A 20,214-nucleotide genomic window follows, 5' to 3' on the forward strand; every position below is an offset into this window, starting at 1 on the left:
GGTGCCCATGATAAAAGCAGATTAATATTAAATAATATTTTATTAAAAATGCAAAAAGATAGTACTTCAGATAAAATGACAATGGAATGAAGAACAAAATCTAAACACTGAATTAAAAATTTACTGAACTGTATTAAAAATTAACCAAGAAAATTAAAAAGTAAATGATTGAAAATATGTATTCATTTATTTATTAGAAAAATGAGGCACTGGTAGTTTATTTGGTTTCACAGTCCATTATTGTCATATCAACAGTGTAAAAACCACATGCATCATGTGGACTGTTTTGGTCATCATGTTGTCATTTGTTGATACCATCTTTCTGAGAAATAGCACTATAACAGCTGCTGTTTATATATTGTGGTTAATTTTAAAAGTCACCTGGAATACAAGCTTTAATAGGTTTAATATGTTAATTGCAATAACCACAATGTGTCTTAAAATTCATAAAAGGCTGACAATGGGACATAAAATTGTCAGTATCAAATCCGAAGACGTATTTTGTACGTCATTCTTTTATACAGCCAGAAGATGGCGCTACTACTGATGAGCATTACACATAATAGCCTACCCTAAAATTTCTCCAAAAGGACCCCCTCCCAAAAACACCAACATTTTTGTAGAAATTATACTATTACAGTGTGTCTGAACAGTGTTTTTTATACTTACATACCTATACCTTCTTTAGATACCTATTAGTTTTACAGTAACAGTACATGAATAATTAATAAACGCAAACACAATGAATGATTAGACATGCTCTGCAATAAAATCTGGGTCTTTATGGGTTTGCTCTTAAGGTTGTCTAAACTGCTTTGAAACCATTTCAAGTGTTTATTTACACTTTCGTTTTAACAATAGGCTATAAAACGAGCAGTGGAAATATTTTAATGATCGCCTGACCGCATGAACCAGCCAGAGATTAACAACGAGGTTTAGACGCATCCGATTTTAGCCAATCACACCTCTCGCCGTCTCTCAAGCGGCGAGAAAAACAACAAATCTGACTTCAGCGCTCACCCTTCCTGTATTCTGATTGGTCAGTAAGTGTGTCACTCTAATGCGCTGCGTTACTACTACAGGTCGGTGCGGATCAAACACCTTGCAGTCGGTTTTGAGCCATTGAGGAAAAGGGGGTCTCATTCGGATATGGTGGAGTAGGAAACATCGGGCGGCTTGGAAACCACCTGGTTTGGAATAACCCGATGGAAATTGGAGGACAGAGGCCTTGCGACGTCCGATTCGAGGAGGTTTTCATGGAGCGTTGAAATTATTATTATGTGGTGGTTTGCCTTAATGATGTTTACATCTCCGGCTTTCCCATTCATCGTGTTTGTGTGTATGGGCTTATCTGAGGTGGCCCATTCTTACGATGCGGTGCCGTTATTGAGGAAATCTCGTGAAGTGCATCTCAACACGAGCGCTAACGGGTTTCCAGGGCACCGGCTAGGTATTGTCGCATTGACACCAGCGCCCACGATCGCGTCCGCCGGAAAACCGATAAATGTCGCCCCACCAGCAGCAGAGAGGGCGCCCACCACCCCATCTCTGTCTGATCTCATCTATATGGCCGCATTTGATGGGAGAAAGCTAAGCTCTGTTGATATGAGAGCATCGTCTGATAATAAAGCAGGGAGATCAGGCGTAGTTCCCGATCTTAGCACAACCTCTGAAAATTCCCAAGGTGAGATACATGCAAAAACAATCACTGAATTATTTAAATCTGATGCCCATCTGATCGTGTATGCTACTGATATTGTCCGCTTAAAAATATTGAGCAAATGTCAAATTTTGTCATTCATAACTCGTTAAACTCTGTCATCGGGCCCTTCATGCCTTCTGCATTATAATCTGTCACTGTAAACCTTACTGTACCAGCCATATTGTAATTACACATATATAATAATAGTCATAACCATGCAACATGATATATTAATGAGGTTTCAATCAATAGCACATTCTCCAAGTCTCTGTCTGTCCGTCCAAATGCATTGATTTGTAATAAAACTTGACCTTTAATTTACTTAGTTTGCATACTACACATAAAATATAGGTTATTAAAATGCTCTTTGACAGGCTTAATGGTTCCATTAAGAAGCTTTAACGTCTAGAAAACCTTTCTGTTGCACAAAAGATACTCATCATAGTTATCTATTGTGGTTTTTTGGGAAACCAAAAGTGGTTCTTTGTTTTAACCCTATAGCACCTTTGTTTTTAAGAGTGCATGCAGCACATTTTTTCATAAAACATGGTATCTTTTTCATTAGACCTTGATATTTTGGATATATCTATTGCAGTTAGCCATGTTATAATCATATTGGCATCTCATTGATTGATCTGCAAGGTGTTGTCCTGATACTTTTTCTTCAGTCTGAAGGAATGCATGATATGTGGGTTATATAAAATAAACCACCAAATTCTGGAATATATATTCCGATGGGATTGTAACCATTCTTGAATGTTTTTATTAAGTAATCTTAGCTCGTAAGAAAGATGACCCAGGCCTATTATTGCATACTTCTAGTTAAGAAATAGGTCAAACTGTTAATTAGAGTGAAGTCTACATAAATCTTCCATTTGCATTAATGGACTTCTGGGCACATCAGTTGTTCTTATGGAAATATCTCTAGACTTGGCCTACTTTACCGTCCATAATAATACTAAATCCCCAAGATAACAAAACAGACAGTTACTGACAAAGAGGTCACTGACCCCCAATGATTTTACACTGTATATGTCAAATTTTTAAGCTGTACTCACTTTTAATAGACCAACAGGAGAGCAAAGAAAGCCTAAAACTGAAACTGAAGTATGGGGTTGTTTTAACACTTGTGCGAGATTTGTTTTCTTGCATTTACCTACATTTCACTGCTAATTGTAGCATTTATAAATGTGTACTATAAACACGTTGAATTAAAGTGATATTCAACCAGATACCCCCTTGAAAAATGTTGTAGTAACCATGGCTTTTTTTGTAGAATAACCATTATTAATTTTCGTAAGGGCCAAGTCAAATGCCAAAAATATATTTTTAAGAAGAAACAACAAGAATAAAGATCTGCACACATCCAAGGCTGGCCACAAGGCTTATATAAATTAAGAAGAAACCAAAATATTCTGAGCTCATTTAAAGAGGGCAACCTCAACCCCTAGTGTTTAACCCTATGTGCCCTTCTGTTGTGCCCTATCGCTATTGTTCCTGATGGCTGATATAATCTGGAGACAAAGATTACAAAAGTCAAAACAAAGGCAGTGCCTGCCTTTAGATTCAGGAAGTGTAATGGAAGACCATTGGATAACAGACCTTCTGCAGGCTTGAGAAAGCCTAAATAAAGAAGGGACAAGCCAGGGGCTAGTTGTCAACTTTTAGTAAATATTGATCTAGGGATGGTTTAAGGGATAGACCGTTTTCTGTACTGGCAAAAATCTTCAAGTCTTGGAGACAAAAAGAAACACTGAAAAACAACAAACATTTAAGCTTCTTTTAATTTAATCGAGTCATGTGCTTTGTTTTGGGTGTCAAACTCATAACCTTGGCATTGCTGGTGCTGTGCTTTTACAGTTAACATTTTAATCTGCTTTTATAGTTGAATTTTGTCTTGAATCTGGTTATATTTAAAGTTTAATAGCATAAATAATTTGAACTATTATAATGGAAAAAGTAAAACATCTTATGGTACAGTATATGATTTTTGAGGTGAGTGAGTTTGACCTACATCCCTGCAGATGTGCATTAGCTGGCACAGTGAACTCTCTTTACCCCCCTGCTGTCCATGTAAGTGCTTCATTCCCAGTTAAAAGGAATAGACAGTGGAATTTGTTTGTCCCAGCTGTAGGCATCATGCACTGATGGATCTTCACCTGCAATGGAATTTTGAAATATAGGCTGAAAGAGGAATAAGGAGTGATATACTGTAGGTTTCTAAGCATAAATACATCCGATGCATACATCATGTGTTCATTCTTTTGTTGTCTGACACCCAGGCTTTCAATTTATTGCTGATGTTAAGTGGTGTAAGAAGGCGCTCAGAACAAATAGGTGAATCTTAAAAACCTGTCAAGAACATGTTCAGGTTATATTTCACTCCAAAATCAAAAAGAAGAAAATAATTGGATTTTGCTGAAGAAAATTAAAACCCTGCATTTAGGATTGTTTTTTTTTTTGTCTGTCAATTTTACAGTATACAGTTCTGTAAAACAATGGGAAAAATGTCAAAATGTAACATTCTTAATTTTCCTAAAAAAAGATAAAATTGATTTTTAAAATTATGATTCTCAGTTAAATATTTCCTGGACATTTAATTGACATGATTCGTGATATTCTGACTCATTTTGATAATCATTTTATTTACATGCCGTTCATCACCTATAAAACTAAATTGACCTCACATCAAAGGTTCATCCTTCAAATGGTTGTAATCACATTATTTCCTGTTAAAACTCATAATATTTTCTCCTAAATAAATGAGTCTGGTCGGTAGTCTCATTTAGAAGGATGTATGTCTAATCCGTCAGACTGGGGGTCTGTAAGCTTCTTATCCACATCCTCCACAGCCTCTATGCCCCAAGAGCAGAAGGTGTTTACGTTCATAGACCACAGCTCTGTGCATTAGAAGGTGCGTCTGTCTGTGCATACAAATGATGTTTTTCCCTCTAGCAGGTGCCCCTCTGGGTGACCTATTGCAGTAAATCTGGTGAAATGGGTTCTTGGGGATGGATGCATGCTAGATTCAAAAGGAAGACATGTGGCTTTTAACATAGATCACACTGTTGTGTGCAGTGTCTTGCATTTGTATGCATTAAACCCACGCTGAGCTGCCATTGTTAACGCCATTCTTTCGATTAAACTGAATATGTTGTGGTGGTGGTAAACAATGATTAACCTCTTGTCTGGCTTTGATTTTTGTCTTTTGAACTTAATGGCCCGCCGAAGGAGAATAAGCCTCCTCTTTGTTGAAAAAGACGTTGCTTCGGGTACAAGCGGTGCATGTGAACAAAGGCTGCTGAATAAAAACATGAACTACTTGAAAGATCGATTCAAATGCGCTGTTTTTTTATTATTTTAATTTTTACAAATATAGTCCAATTTCTTTGTGAGATCAAACATGGTTGACAATAGCATAAGAGGACCATTATAGATTGTCTTGTACAGTTAAGATGGGGAATTGTGGATAATCAGGCAGCATTTGATGTCACTAACTATTAGCAATCATAAGAGCTGTGGTGCTTATGTGTGATATGAAGGTTTTGAATCTTGCTTATGTTTTTGTCCCACGCATTGCTCACTTTCTGTCCTCATAACGTCTTAAGCTACGTACACACCAAACGCGGGGCATCGCCTTACTCGCTCTAGATTATTTGCGGGATTTAACTTTGTGTCATGCGAATTTTTCGCTCGAGTTCAACTTGGGCGACGCCACGTTTCAGGTGAATAGCGTGTGTTTTCGCGGTAAACGCTCCGCCCATATCGCGTCATTTGCATCGCGAGGACGCGTCTGATCGCGTCTTTGCATTGACTTTGTATGTAATCTCCTTGCGCAAATCGTTGAACTCGTGTCTGGTGTTAACCCACAGTTAGACATCCTCTGTCTCCTCTTTTAACTAATAAATAAATATTTAAATAACAGCACATTAATAAATAACAGAAAATCTACACCAAAATTATTAAACAAAAGAAAATTAATCAGATTCCACTACGCTGTCAGAAATAAAGGAACAAAAGCTGTCATTAATGTGGCACCCTTTCAAAAATACTCTTAAGGTGAATATTAGTACCTCAAGGGTACGTATTAGGTCCTTTTCAAAGTGTACAGTCTCATTGACAGCTTTTGCAGCATTTTTTCTTTTTTTTGACAGTGTAGATTATTTGAAGGTAAACTCTACATACAGATGTTGTTTTCAATAACGCTGAGGCAAATATTCACCGGACTGAACTCAGCAAAATTTGTAGAAAATACTTTTGGATTTAATTGCAACTTCCGTCATTCCTAGCTTCCTAAAATATAACCTTTCATTTCATCTCTGTTCTCACTTAATAGTTTGCATTTTTCCTCTGTTGTCTTACAACCTCTCTTGAATACTAAATATCTGCGCTCTTGCAGGCCAATATCAACTTAATGAGCTATCAAAGAATCAAGCCGATGGGAGTCGTTCATTATAGCTGGTAGAGATCAGCAAAATGGTAATGCATAGAGAGATTTTCCTGAAGAGCAGAAGTGTTGCATTACGTTTACATACTGTAATTTAGAGGTGTCTTAAACCAATGATTCAAAACAAGGAGGGGTAGACTAGGGAGTACCAGGAAAGATTGCAAATTTATATAATCAATATCAAATTTATTTTAATTAATAACATTTCTAATTTGGCGATAATGCAAAGCTTCTTGAGCCTTCCTGGACTGTAGGGGCTGCCAAACCCAATTTTTCTTTTTGAAAATAACCTTTAATGGTCCATTAATAAACTATTAATATTAAAGATATCAGACGGTAGGGATGACCTTGTCTGTGTTTTATATGAATATTTGATAAACTCAGGTTCATCTCTTTTTGGTTGTCAAACATTCATACATTTTTCTGTGTCCCCTCTGAAGAGCTTGTGTGTAACTGCAGTGGTGAAGGCGTGTCGGACCCCGATGAGTGCGATCATGAGACGGGTCAGTGTGACTGTATGCCGGGTTACACCGGACTGCAGTGCGAGGACTGTGAAGAGGATCACTTCACCAACGGCACCATCGGATGCCTGCCCTGCGGTTGTGACTCCTTTGGCGCCGTCAGCTCACACTGTGACAGGTGAGGAAGTAATTATTACAACGCATCATTGTCTAAATTACTTCACAGTTGTTTTGCCACTGTGTCGCCACCATTAAACAAGACAAGATTTTTAATAAAGAACTGAAGCCTTTTCTTTCTAAATGTAGAAGATGTATGGATTTTGGGAGCACACACCAAGATTTAAATTGTGCTATTGTACTGTAGTGTGTATACTATGAAATGTTTTTTTGTCAGTTTACAGAATGACAAGTTGAAAACAAAAAGATTTGTATAAGCTAATATAAATAACAGGAAACCTCATTTGGAGTATCTGCAAATTTTATGGGTGATTTATTTATTCTTTTATGAACATCTTCTCAGAAATTTGATTCATTGTCATTTTAATATTAAAATAATTGTGAAATTTTACTTGTTTGTTGGTATATTTCTACTGTGCTTTAAATTGTTTAGTGATAAGTTTACTGTGTTTACAGAAAGACTTGCTAATTGTTGCCAGATTGGGCATAATGACATCAAATGATATTCCCTGCAGTGAACGGATGCAAAGATTCAAACTTTGTGTGTGGATTTAGGGCCTAAAAAAAATCTTTAATTATGCCCAAGTTCGGACATTTCTTCAAAAGACAAAAGGGCCGTTTGTTGGAAAGTAAATATATGACAAAATTTGGAGTTTTAGACTGACAACATGTGACTGTTTTAAAAGGGAGATTAAATTAATTGTGTCTGTGTGTGTGAAGACACATTTAGGCAAGGCAAGGCAAGGCAAGTTTATTTGTATAGCACATTTCATACACAGAGGTCATTCAAAGTGCTTTACACAGAAATGAGAAAACAATATATAAAAAAGAAAAAGAAAAAGTAAAAATAAGATTTACACGATAAGATCACAATAAAGACAGAGATACATGAGAATTTAAAATAACAATTAAAGAAAATAAATGTGATTTTAATAAAACAGTTTAAAATGTTAAAAAGAATAAAACAGGAGTAAAAGTGACTTGAGTTAAAGGTGCAGTCAGTGTGAAGCAGCACAGTGCTCATTCAGTAAATGCAGAGTTAAACAGATGTGTTTTTAATCTAGATTTAAAAGTGTTTACTGTTGAAGCACATCTGATCTCTTCTGGAAGTTGATTCCAGCTAGAGGTGGCATAAAAGCTAAATGCTGACGCACCTTGTTTTGAGTGAACCCTTGGTATTTCTAACTGACCGGATCCTAATGATCTGAGTAATCTGTTAGGTTTATATTCAGTTAGCATATCTGTCATGTATTTGGGTCCTAAGCCATGAAGTGATTTATAAACGAGTAACAATACTTTAAAATCTATTCTAAATGTAACAGGAAGCCAGTGTAAGGACCTGAGGACTGGAGTGATGTGCTCAGATTTTTTGGTTCTGGTCAGAATTCTGGCAGCAGCGTTCTGTATGAGCTGCAGCTGTCTAATGGTCTTTTTGGGGATCCCCGTAAGGAGTCCATTGCAGTAATCCACCCTGCTGGTGATGAAAGCATGAACAAGTTTCTCTAAGTCCTGTCTTGAGACAAAACATCTAATTCTGGCAATATTTCTGAGATGGTAGTAAGCTGATTTGCTTATCGCTTTCACGTGACTACTGAAATTAAGGTCAGACTCTAAAATTACACCAAGATTTCTGACTTTATTTTGTGTCTTTAGACCCCTAGAGTCAAGGTATGTGTTAACTTTGAGAGTTTCATCTTTATTTCCAAATACAATGACTTCGGTTTTGTCTTTGTTTAACTGGAGGAAGTTTTGACGCATCCAACAGTTAATTTCATCAATGCATTTACATAGAGAGTCAATGGGGCTGTAGTCATTGGGTGACAGGGCTAAGTATATCTGGGTGTCATCTGCATAGCTGTGGTAAGCAATTTGGTTCTTTTTCATTATTTGACCAAGTGGGAGCATATACAAATTAAACAGAAGCGGTGCAAGAATTGAACCCTGTGGGACTCCACATGTCATGGATGTCCACTCAGATTTATGGTTACCCATGTTCACATAGTAACCTCTTCCTTGTAGGTATGTTTTAAACCATTTGAGAACCATCCCAGAGAGCCCTACCCAGTTTTCCAGTCTATGTAAGAGTATGGTGTGATCTACTGTGTCAAAGGCAGCACTAAGATCTAGTAGCACCAGCACTGATATTTTACCTGAATCAGAGTTTAAGCGAATATCATTTATTATCTTTATGAGCACTGTCTCTGTGCTGTGATGCTGACGGAAACCAGATTGAAAGTTGTCCAGATAGCCATTTGAGTTTAAGAATTTGTTCAGCTGATTGAAAACAACCTTTTCAACGATCTTGCTTATAAACGGAAGATTTGAGATAGGTCTGTAGTTGCTAAGTATGGTTTTGTCTAGGTTACTCTTTTTTAGGAGAGGCTTTACAACTGCTGTTTTTAATGACTCTGGAAAAGTGCCTGTGATCAGAGAGGTGTTTACTATTTTTAAGAGGTCAGTTTCTAAGCAGTTAAGCACCTTTTTGAGAAAAGATGTGGGGAGAGTGTCAAGGCTGCAAGTTGATGCTTTAAGATGTTGTACTGTTTCTTCCAAGGTTTTTATATCAATTATGTCAAATTCTGAGAGAATGGCTAATTTCTGAGGTTGTTGCAATGATATCTGACTGACCACAGTACAATTTGAGGTCGTATTGATTGCCATTCTGATATTACTGATCTTCTCAGAGAAAAACTTAGCAAACTCATTGCATTTGTTGTCAGAGAGCATTTCACTAGGAACTTGATTTGGGGGGTTTGTTAGTCTCTCTACAGTAGCAAAAAGAGTGCGAGTGTGGTTTATGTTGTTATTTATAATATTGGAGAAGAAGGTCTGTCTAGCTGTGCCTAGTTCTACATTGAAAGCACGAAGACTGTCCTTATAGATGCTATAATGTACTTCAAGTTTTGTTTTCCGCCACATACGTTCAGCTTTTCTGCAAGTTCTTTTCATGTGCAGTACTGCTGTTGTGTTTCTCCAGGGTGCTCTACGTCTGCCAGTGATCACCCTGACCTTAACTGGAGCTATACCATCAATAGCATCTTTAACTTTTATGTTAAAGTTTTCAAGGAGAACATCAACAGAGTCTGCGGATATGTTTGGCAACATTGACATAGCATTCATAAATACCTCACTGGTGTTCTCATTTATGAACCTTTTTTTGATATAGACAGATCTAGCATCAGTGGCAGGACAGATCAATAAATCAAAGTAAACACAGAAATGGTCAGATAGCGCTTCATCCTTGATTACAGTGGATGAAATGTTTAGACCCTTGCTAATGAGCAGATCAAGAGTGTGTCCCCGATTGTGTGTAGGACTTTGCACGTGCTGGGTTACGATTTACATCATTATGTCATTTCATCACGTCTGTAAAATATCACTGACAGCCCAAATGTTGCCTTGTATTAGCCTATAGTGGTCTGGGCTGTGTTTGGACAGCTATTAGACATCTTTTAAATGCAGAATTGCTTGCTGTGTTTGTTTCATATTGCGCTATAGATATCAGTCCTTGCTTAGGCCATTAAACAAACCCATATCAGTTGACCATGAGTACATGCGTTACAACATACCAGACATGTGACGTGCCCTGTGTGTTTTAGGTAAGTCAATAAACTATGATGCCGAGAAAGGTTGTGCTAGCTGAATCTGCGCTACTTCCTCGGTTGCTAAGCAACCAGTTCTTTCATGTGTTCTTCCCCTAAAACATCTAAGTCTTTCACTTTCAAAGCAGCAGGCATGGTTTACAGCACCCTAGATCCACGTTGTCATGGCTGTGAAAGATGCAAGAACAAGAATGATGCTGGCATCTCCATGGCAGCAGAGAGAGAGAGAGAGAGAGAGAGATAGAGAGAGAGAGAGAGAGAGAGAGAGAGAGAGAGAGAGAGAGAGAGAGAGAGAGAGAGAGAGAGCACGAGAGAGAAAGTGAGGGGATTGGAGGGTCCAGTCATTGTGTAACACTGACCTAGTTAATATGCAGCTGATCTGCTCCAGGGTCTCTGAAACATTAATGAGGTTTCTGCTACTGCTGCCTGCTCTACGTGGTCTCTCCCGCGAACACACACTCGTACACACACAAATCAAATCCACATGATTTTGGAAGCGTCTGGTGATATTATTATGATATATTATGTGTCATGTCTCCAGCATTAGAGTGCATTAGTTTGATGGGGTTAAAGATCTGGTGTTGAGTGATTTTCGTGTTTCTACTGTGGAGCTGTGTGTGTTCTATAGGTGTTGAATCTTTTTTAGTGAATGCAACTACAGGAACCAACATAGTATAGATGTTGATTTAAAAGAGATGGCTACCCGGTCATATTTCACCCCTAAATAAATATTTTCATTGCTGTGATAAAAAAAATCACACTCAAATACTAAAATTTAGGGATGCACCGAATATTCGTCAACTGCAACTATTCTTGAAAAAATGGCAAAAAGTGTCAATCTTTCTTTCTCTGACACTTTAAAATGCGTTCATACTGCTGACATGCTTGCTGCATTTATAAAGCATGCTCGCCTCTAGGCTGGTTGCTATATTTGATCATTGAAAACATTGTTGTTCAGTTATATTTATTCAGCCTTTTCACTATTAATTTTTTATTTTTGCTATTTGCTGCTGAATGCTTTTAGTTGCCAAACATTTGGAGCCAAAATTAATCCTTATAAATAGTAAGAATATCAAATGATCAAGAAATAAGTAAAATATATATAACGCGAATAGTACATGTATCTTCTTTGCTTCATCTTCTTTATATTTTGCATGTCATTAAGCTACCTTAGTTTTTTTTTAGGGATGCACCGATACCACTTTTTTGGAATACGAGTACGAGTACTTGCATTTCAGTACTTGCCGATACCGAGTACTTAATAAAAAAACATGATTTAAATTTACAGGTAACAGCTTTAGTCATATAATTTAACAAAAAAAAGGACTAGTTTTCCAGTTTGTTGTAAACTCTGCCTCTTTGGACAACACGAGGCATTAACCCCTTACACGCCGCTCAAACATAGACATTTCTCAGGTATCGGGGGACTTTTAGCGAGTACGAGTACTTTAGAAAATGTGGTATCGAGGCCGATACCAGTATCGGTATTGGTGCATCCCTAGTTTTTTTTATGCAAAATATACCGTAAATAAAATGTTAACTCTAAAGTGAAATGTGTGAAATCACATGTTGTGTCATTTCCATGACAGCATTACATATTTTAATCAGATAATGCAATGCTCACACAGCTAAGTTGTACTGTAACTAATGGTTAGACAGGTTTTTTTTCTGGTTTTACAAGTATTTTTCTAATATTGTGACAACAAATATCCTGCCAAGCCTATTTTTAGTGGCGTGTTTTTATGAATATTGCCTTTTTAAGCTACATTTACCAGTTTTTTGGTAATACTTTACAATAAGGTTGTATTTGTTAACATTAGTAAATGCATTATTATATTATATTATATTATATTATATTATATTATATTATATTATATTATATTATATTATATTATATTATATTATATTATATTATATGATATGATATGATATGATATTATATTATATTATAATATAATAACAATGAGCAGTGTAGTTTTTCAGCATTTATTCAATTATTATTAATATAATATAAATTTGTTATTTGTTAGAAATTCCAATACAATTGTTCATGTTAGTTCGTTGTACATTAACTTATGCTAACATGTACAGCTTTTGATTTAAAAAATGTATTAGTAAATATTGAAATTAACGTTAACTAAGATTAAAGTCTCATTGTGGTGAAAAACAAATCATATGCAAATTCTAGACTAACTCACATATGCATATCTTTTGTAGAGGCAGAGACTAATTCACATATTCATAAATCCACGTATACTTAATTAATTACATTCAAGCTGTTTCAAAGCATGTAGAAATCTCAGGAAAAACTTTTACATGTGCTGTAATGGTGGTCAAAGATGCATTTTAAAATGATTGGCTTCTGGGAGACTTCTTAAGTATTTTTATTGTTCGTTCATATTAGCTAATACATTTATTAATATTAACAGATACAACCTTACTGTGGTCTTAATGATTTTCTTTATAAACAAAAGTGTTTTTCTATCTAAACACTTGGCTTTTTAAAATACTGTAAGACTAAATAGGGGTTCCTGAACAGGGGTTCATCCATTTAGATAATCATCATGGTGTAGATTGCTACAAAACACCGCCCTGTTTTCTGTTTACACAAAACGTTAAATGTGCCACCCTAATGAATGGTTTCAACAGCTGGCTTTATGAAGCTGTCTGTAGCCCACAGAGAGACAAGCGGTCTGTCTCTTAATGAATCTGAATGCAGTGGTCAGGCTGTTATACTGGGTTTGATTGATCACTATCTGACCTTGAGTAAGGCTGTGTGTTTGTTTGGGAAACAGACATCTTTATATGCTCTATCACTCTTTTCAACTTGTTTTTAGTAAGGCCAGATTTTGTGTTGCATCAGCCACAAACCAAATCTTTTCTCTGGCGATATGAAAGTGTTAACTGACTGTGATGGTCTCTCGCTCTCTCTTACTTGATATCTCTCATTAATTCTCCTGAGTGTGATTGATAGGTCATATGTCACACCTCACTCTCATTCCTCAGAATGCTTTTAGGTGCTGAGCCATCACCATGGCAACCCGTCTATTGGCCCATGCACATGCACCCGCTCACCCACACACTCACACATACACACACTTGCACAGACTCGATAAGTGCAAATGTATCTGATGATGACTCCCTGCAGACATCAAAAGATGCATGTTGGGTAACAAAGCCAAGGCAAGATTTAGTTCTTTGTTGTAATGTCATTTGTAGCGCTGTATTACTGTTGCTCAATTTGGAAAGCATTGCATTAGCAACTCACGGGTTATGTGTTTAAGACCCAGGAAACATGCTTACTGACAAAAAATGTATTCAGAAAATTAAATACACTGTATACAAGTATATGCGTTAGCCAAATGCATAAATGTAAATGTTATTATGAGGCATTACATCTTTTACCCTGAATTGGAATTTTAACAACTGACTGGTCATTCCTATGGTCTATAGAAGAATACATCTCATAATGCCCAGGTCATATTTAACCCAAAATAAATAAAAAAATAACATAAAGAAAATGTAAATGGACCACTGAGATTTTTGCATTATGTCATTTCTTATAATTAAAGGGTTAGTTGACCCAATAATGAAAATTTTGTCATTACTCACCCTAATGTCATTCCATCCGTAAGACCTTCGATCATCTCCAGAACAATTATAAAATCCAGGGGGTTTCTTAACCCCCAGACAGCAATGCGACTGAAAGTGTCAAGGCCCAGAAAGGCAGTAAAGACATTGTTGATGAATGAAGGTCTTAGGGGACATGAGGGTGAGTAATAAATGACCAGATTTTCAATATTCTGGTGAACTAACTCTTTAAGCAATTATTCACTTCTAGGAAAATTCTCACTTTGATGATACTGTAATACAGTAAAACATTATTTAGTTTGATTTCATAAATTAAAGGGGACATATCATGAAAATCTGACTTTTTCATGTTTAAGTGCTATCGTTGGGTTCCCAGTGCTTCTATCAACCCAAAAAATGTGAAAAAAAATCAACCCAGTATGCCAGTAACTTAGTTTTGGGAAACCATTCTCTGCAAGCATGTGAGAAAATAGGTAATTGAAATTTGGCTCCCTTTGTGATGTCAGAAGGGAATAATATCGCCCCTTAATCTGCATTATCCAACCCCGACTGCCATTTGGTCCAGAGATCAGCTCATTTGCATTTTGAAGGACTCACCAAAACATGGCAAAGTGGAAATTTTATCATGTGATAATAAATTATCTATAGTATTTTGAGCTAACTTCACATACGTACTCTGGGGACACCAAAGATTTCTTTGAAAAGTCTTGTGAAATTTACACTGTGAATGCTTTTGCACTAAAGTGAAAAGCAAAAATGTTTTCCATGTCAGTTTAATTTGGTTCCCAACCAGCTACGACAAGTGACAAGAAGTGACAGATTCTGCTTCCCCTGTTTTATTTTTGTGGCTTCATCATGCTCAGTAGCCCCTCCCCTTTTCAGTGTTTCAAAATGCAGTGTACATAACTATACATTAAACATCAAATATTTTCAGATATTTTTTGCTTTGATTGTGTCAAGTTGATCAGCCATTTGCATTTAGTGTGAAAAGAGAAACAGCATATCACTGAAAAATCAAAAGACTGTGATTCTGCATTACGATAGGCTACTGAGAATGGAGAAGGGTGTTTAATGTCACGATTTAGAAGTTAAATCTGACTATTTCCATGTTTAAGTGCTATAATTGTGTCCCAAGTGATTCTATCAACATAGAAAATGTGAAAAAGATCAAGCCAGTAACTTAGTTTTGGGACACCCGCAAGCATGTGAAAAAATCCATCATTGTGATGTCAGAAGGGGATAATACATTCAAAAACAGCACATTTTTGCTCACACCTACAAAGTGGCAATTTTAACATGCTATAATAAATTATATATATATATATATATATATATATATATATATTAAAGCAACACTATGTAGTTTCCATGTAAAAATGACTTACAGCTCCCCCATGTGGTTGAAAAGCGCAACAGTGCCTGGTATCAGACACTCTTCTGCAGGCAGGGAGAGGGGTGGGGCTGTGTTTCCTACCCTCCACCGCCACTTTCAGAGTGTGCTTGTTGCAGCTAGGAGGCTGCTTAGGTTGCAGCAACAGTACAATTTGTCCAGTTAAAAGTTGTTCTATCACTGAAATAATTTTAGAGACATTATTTAAAGGTAAAAAAACTACATAGTGTTGCTTTAAGGTATTTTGAGCTAGAACTTCACATGCATGGGGACACCAAATATTTATTTGACTTCTTAAAAAAGTCTTATGAAATGTCCCCTTTAATGGTTGTAAAAATATGTTTAATTTTATTTATTGCATTTTTTCTAGGGGTGCACCGATAAATGCCAATATACACTAATAATGTGTGGGCAATAACTATTCTGGGGTGCGTTTCCCAAAAGCATAAGTTTGTCTTCAGCGCATATTGAGTTTCTGCACGAGAGCGCCCTCTAGCTTTTGGATGTAGCGGCATTTCACCATAATTCATTGAGAAGGATAGCAAGTATCATCGGACGATATTTCAGTGAACCCCTTTTCTTTTGATGAAGGGATGTACTCTCAGAAAGTACAGAAGCTGTCACTGGGGCGGTATGAAATGACAACTGAATGATTGACACCAAAGTATAGAATGCAATAGTACAGTTTTCATTACAGGACATGCATGCATATGTCCCTGTTCCTAATAAGTTATAACCTAGGTTAAATTTGTATCAAATCATATCCTTGACTAAGGTCTAGTCTTTCTCCCCCTCCGCATCTGCGCAGTACAGAAGAGTCACACTTTTCATACATTACAGAGAGGATCCGCCCACATTGTGTGGGTGAATGATGATGTCGCTGCTTCACGTGTCCTGTACACCTCTCATGTGCTTCCTCTCAAATCCTTTCTTTCTCTTCTGGTGTGGCCCCTGCCTGTGTTATTACAGCACTTGTTTTTTCTCGGGTCCCCAGTGCTGGTGGAGATTCTGTCAGCATGGCTGAGCACTTTCCTGTAAACCCATCCCACAGGACCCATCATCCGCCCTCTCTCTCATCTATCACCCGCTCTGCTCGCACACAGGAACCAATCACATAACCTCGAGCACCCTCACCTCACAACAACCTTCACCCCAGACCTGAGACAAACAGCCAGGGGTGCGTAGGAATTCGAATGACTTCGGGAAGGCTTATGATTATTGTGTCCATTAAACGGCTTACTAATCAGGTAAATTTGCAATTTAGGGAGTAATAAGCACAAAAGATCATTAAATGCCTTTGGAAGTATCCTCTAGATTTACATTAGAGGTGGGTGTCAAACCAGATATGTGGCTTTGACTGTGAAAGTCATTTTTTGTGATTAACTGTTTTCTACATAAAAATTCTGTAAAAATATAACCTTGAAATCAAACTTTGCTCCTAGACTCATATATGGAGGATGCAGATTATTTTGCCTCATGCCAGTAAGCAACCACCCAAACCAACCATAAATCAACACTTTAAAAACCACTCAGAAACCACATGCACCACTTTAGACAATCTAGTTAATGTTGTATCTGTGGCATTAGTGGCTGTGGCATTTTTGGGTCTTTATAAATAGATCTTCTGTAAATGGATCTTTATCTGTGATATCTGTTTTTGGTCTGGATATCTGATGTACACTATTGATTCGTCTTATGTGATTTTCTAGACTTCTTAAATCTTCAGCAGTTTTAGTGGGTGGACCACTAGCATAACGGGTTGACAACTTTACAAGCACACCGAGATAAAACACAATTAGTGTGTGTGAGGGAGAGAGATTCCAGGAATCGGGGCAGAAGCAGCAGATGGTTTTTAAATGTGGTCTGGGCCACAGATCCCTTATGTCAACCCACTTGCAGAAGCGGTGGAATTAAAAATGAAAGGGCTAGACTGCTCTAAAGTGTGCATGGCTGCAGTTTAGTATAGGATTGTTAGACGTCTGGGTCAAAGCCATAGTTCAGCACAATTGTTTGTGTTTGTGTATGTGCGAGAAGAAATTGTTTTCATTACGAGAGCAATTTATTTGTGTTTTGGTAAACAGAAACAGTGATGGGACAAAATGGAAAAACTTTTTTAAAGGGGCCATGTCACAAGACTTTTTTAAGATGTTAAATAAATATTTGGTGTCCCCAGAGAAAATTGTAATAATAAATAATTTATTATAGCATGTTAAAATTGCCACTTTGTAGGTGTGTGCAAAAATGTGGCGTTTTTGGTGTGTCCTTTAAAATGCAAATGAGCGGATGAAGTGCAAACACTGATCACAATGGTTTGTTGAAATTGAAACTCAGTTGTGCTGTGAATTATTTTCTTTCTCTCTCTTTCTCTCATCACTAAATGGCAGTGCTTTGGTTGGATAGTGCAGATTAAGGGCGGTATTATTATAATAAGAGCTCCTTATGACATCATAAGGAGAGCCAAATTTCAACAACCTATTATTTCAGGTGCTTGCAGAGAATGGTTTACCAAAACTAAGTTAGTGTGTTGATCTTTTTCACATTTTCTAGGCTGATAGAAGCACTGGGGATCCAATCATACCAATTAAACATGGAAAAAGTCAGATTTTCATGCCATGGCCCCTTTAAGAAAATTTGTAAGCTGGACTCAAATTTATGATCCCTGCATATGCACAACAGCTCAATGGGTCATATTTATTTCCTAAATACTAAGAGAGGCATTTACTGTTGTAAAATTATTTACTATATTGTCATAATGTATTTTCTAATTCAATATCATTCTACAGACCTCCGTCTAAGATTATTTGTTTGATTAAATTAGATTTTTGTATTTTTGTTTGCAGCTCAGGTACGTGTGATTGTAAGACAGGTGTGTATGGGCCCAAGTGTGATGACTGCCATCCTGGATTCTTCCACTTCAGCAGCACAGGATGCCAACCGTGCCAATGCAATGACCATTCAACCTACTGCCACCCGCAGTCAGGTCAGTCCCATCCACCAAAACCGTCATGTCTTTAGATTGAGTCTAAATCAGATCAAAGCTGCTGATAAGTTAAAATTCATCCACTGTGAAAAGAAGATCCAGTTTATTGCTCCAAAATCAAACATTTATGTATTGAAGAATTAGTTTAAGCCTCACTTGCTTCATAGTCTTCCATTGTGTATGTGTTACTGTACACACATAGCATGTGGTTGTCAACAACATGCCTCTCTCTCTCTCTCTCTCTCTCTCTCTCTCTCTCTCTCTCTCTCTCTCTCTCTCTCTCTCTCTCTCTCTCTCTCTCTCTCTCTCTCTCTCTCTCTCGCTCCATCCCCCTGTATCCTAGGCAACCCATACCCAATTTACCTCAATTTGAATCACACTATTAGCATAAAAACACACGTGTTTGTGTGTGTGAGAGAAAGTGTATTTGTTAAGCAAAACTGCTGACATCTGAGAAGTGTAGTTGTGTTTGTCTTAAATTGCTGCATGTCTCGGTTCACTGACTGAAGTCATAGTTGTGTTCGTCAACTGCTTGTTCAAGTGCATGAAATTGCATGCACATAAAGGTACCCAGCTGTCTCTCTGCAGTGTGTATGTTTGAAGCTGGTAACCTCTCCACTGATGCAGAGAGCTTCAGTCAGATTTACAGCCCTATTCAGTCATAAAACCCAATCAGTACCTCCAGAGGCTGCTTACACTTCATAGATCTTCACCCTCACAGAATAATACCTCACACACACAGAAGACCAGCATAACTCACGAAGACTAAAGACGACGAAGAATTTGTATACAGTAGCAATGGTGAATGTTACACAAAGCTTTTGGACGTTTACCAGTTACTCGTTTCTTTCTGTCCGTTTAAGCAGAACTAAGCCTAAGGTTTTTGTCTTCACAAGTGAAGTTTTGGCCATTGTCGATGTGTTGCCTTGTTTACTGGAAGATTGCCAAGCAATTAGATTAGCTTAGGGTTTAGTAAATTTTGTTACTATTATGTAACTGTATGGTGCACTTAGTGATGGTTTTGCACTGCTTTTTATGGTATTATTGCAAATTCATTATGCATTGTAAAACTACTGATATCATGTAATATCATGTTATTCCTAAGATGAAAATGTATATCTAGTTTAATATGATGCCCGCCTTATCATATTAATTACCTAAACGTCTCATAATCTATTAGGAAAGTATATATACCATTGTCCTTATAAATAAATGAAAATTAATTCAAACAAATTTGCAATAATGCCAAATATTTGATTCGATTCATTTTTATATATTAATAATTTATTTTATTTTCATGTAAAGCTGCACTGAAGTAATGGAACATTGTAAAAAATCACTTTTTAAATAAACTTGAAACTTGATTTACTGTAATTAAAATGAGCAAAGGTGGAACAACAGTGAAGTTTACTGGGGCATAAAAATGAAAGTGCATCATAGATAAGATTTTATCGCTTGATATACAACCTAACCTCAAAACTATAGAAATGACACAGCAAAAAAGTTTACGGTCACTACTCATTCTTTATTTTTTCCACATTTTAGATGTGGAAAATAACATAAATGTAACTATGATAGTTATGTTGTGAGTCAAAACATTTAAAATAAATCAAAATTGTTATATTTTATAAAATGTTCCCTTGCCTAGTTTTTAAAAAATGTACTGTTGGCATTTTATGAGCCAGATTCCTTAGATCTCTTTCGGAGATGCTTTTTAAAAAGTATTAAAAGAGTTCCCATCTATACTGGGCTCTTATTTGCGGCTTTTTTCATGATTTGATCCAAGTCATCCATGTAATATATATAAAATATTATATAAATAAAAGCTTTAAATCTTTTTAAGATCCTGAATAACGTTTCGAGT

The 20,214-nt window shown here is 36.7% G+C and overlaps 1 protein-coding gene across 1 annotated transcript in view; it reads left to right on the forward strand.

The window, feature by feature from the left end:
* Positions 1–1,075: 1,075 nt before the first annotated feature.
* Positions 1,076–20,214, forward strand: part of LOC135729653 (multiple epidermal growth factor-like domains protein 9) — a 34,902-nt gene continuing 15,763 nt past the window's right edge. Inside the window, exons 1-3 of the mRNA XM_065247458.1 lie at positions 1,076–1,684; positions 6,590–6,788; positions 18,211–18,350. Coding sequence (XP_065103530.1) covers positions 1,279–1,684; positions 6,590–6,788; positions 18,211–18,350 — 745 coding nt within the window. The 5' untranslated portion in view covers positions 1,076–1,278. The remainder of the gene's footprint in view (positions 1,685–6,589; positions 6,789–18,210; positions 18,351–20,214) is intronic.

The sequence above is a fragment of the Paramisgurnus dabryanus genome, chromosome 11, assembly GCF_030506205.2.
Source record: "Paramisgurnus dabryanus chromosome 11, PD_genome_1.1, whole genome shotgun sequence".
Taxonomy (NCBI): Eukaryota; Metazoa; Chordata; class Actinopteri; order Cypriniformes; family Cobitidae; genus Paramisgurnus; species Paramisgurnus dabryanus.